The 1,467-nt window shown below is 31.8% G+C and overlaps 1 protein-coding gene across 1 annotated transcript in view; it reads right to left on the reverse strand.

Moving 5' to 3' along the window:
* Window positions 1–332: 332 nt before the first annotated feature.
* The window catches only part of SLC30A5 (solute carrier family 30 (zinc transporter), member 5), a 28,760-nt gene continuing 27,625 nt past the window's right edge, over window positions 333–1,467 (reverse strand). The window contains exon 14 of the mRNA XM_011985286.1: window positions 333–1,148. Within this exon, the coding sequence (XP_011840676.1) occupies window positions 975–1,148 (174 nt within the window). The 3' untranslated portion in view covers window positions 333–974. The remainder of the gene's footprint in view (window positions 1,149–1,467) is intronic.

The raw sequence follows: 1,467 nt of genomic DNA on the forward strand, positions 1-1,467 counted from the left end.
ACTTATTAAATTTTGAAATAACTACCTATTCTTTGGTATTTCTTATGTATGTTCCAGAAATTAGAAAAAAGTTACCTCCATAGGCAGAGAATTCAACTGTGAGTTGACAATTATTTACGATTGTCTTAACTGGCTGTTTCACAACATTATGGAGCTAAGAAAGGATGAAAGCTTACCACTGCTTGGATACCAGCTTGATAAGCAGCTTGGAATGTCAAATATATAACAAGAAATGAAATATTCTACTTTAAAGGAACATGGTAAGTAAATGAATAACATGGACACAACTTAGTATAAGTTCTTTAACCTAATAAATTATTCATTTGCAAATATTACCAAAAGTAAAAAAAATTTATTTTATAGAGTGGTTGATTTTTGTAATACATCAAAAACTGTGATGTTATACACTTCCCTATTCTCACTGCTTATATCAGTGGTTGAAGTTTCTCCCAAATAATTTAGTTTACATTTAAAGTGGCAATACAGATTTTACTTAATGGACTTAAGTTATAATTAGAAACCAGTTTTATATACAGAAAATCCATAAATATAGAACTTTTATTCCTATTTTATCCTTAGGCTATGCAAAAGATGGACTAAAAATTTTTCATTTGGGTCTTTGTAATAAACATGTAAATACATATTTACAATGGAGATGCTTCCTGATAGAAAGTAAACAGAAGTAATTTTGGTCTTCACTAGAATCCATCATATCTATTTTTGAAGATGATGTAATACATCATGTTTACTCAAAATTTGATTCCTTTTATACACATAATTTAAATAATTACTCCACTTGTACCATAATGCTTCATTCTGTATTTAAATTTCCTTTAAGAAAGATTCCTTGATCCAGTAGTAGGGAACTCTGTTTCTGTACAGTTAATGTGAAATTTTATCCTTCTGGCAATGTCACAAATACTGAGTCATTTAATCTTCATTGTTCATACTCCAGAGGTAATTCTTGAGTTATCTCACATGATGTAAGTACCATCTTTGCAGTATTTCATGGACTCCATTTGTTTTGTCATAGCAAGAACATCATGAAATCCAGTACTTAGGCCAGACATATGTTGAAAGTATGCCTCCTTTTCCACTTGAATTGTTAAATTGTTTACTCCAGCATCTTTAAGTATTCCTGTAACCTGTTATAAAAATCCATACATTTTGAAGCATTTAGAGTAATGCATTTACTACATATGTCTTAATATGCTGTACATTGTTGATACGGGTTGAGTATCTTTAATCTGAAAATATGAAATCTGAGATGCTCTAAAATCTGAAACTTTTTGAGTGCCAAGATAGTGCTAAAAGGAAATGCTCATTGGAGCATTTTGGATTTGGATTTTCAGATTAGGGATGCTCAACTGGTAAGTGTAAGGCGAGTATTAAAAAAAAAAAAATCCCTTGGGCCGGGCGCGGTGGCTCACGCCTGTAATCCCAGCACTTTGGGAGGCCGAGACGGGC

This window comes from Mandrillus leucophaeus, unplaced genomic scaffold (genome assembly GCF_000951045.1).
Source record: "Mandrillus leucophaeus isolate KB7577 unplaced genomic scaffold, Mleu.le_1.0 Scaffold281, whole genome shotgun sequence".
Classification (NCBI taxonomy): domain Eukaryota; kingdom Metazoa; phylum Chordata; class Mammalia; order Primates; family Cercopithecidae; genus Mandrillus; species Mandrillus leucophaeus.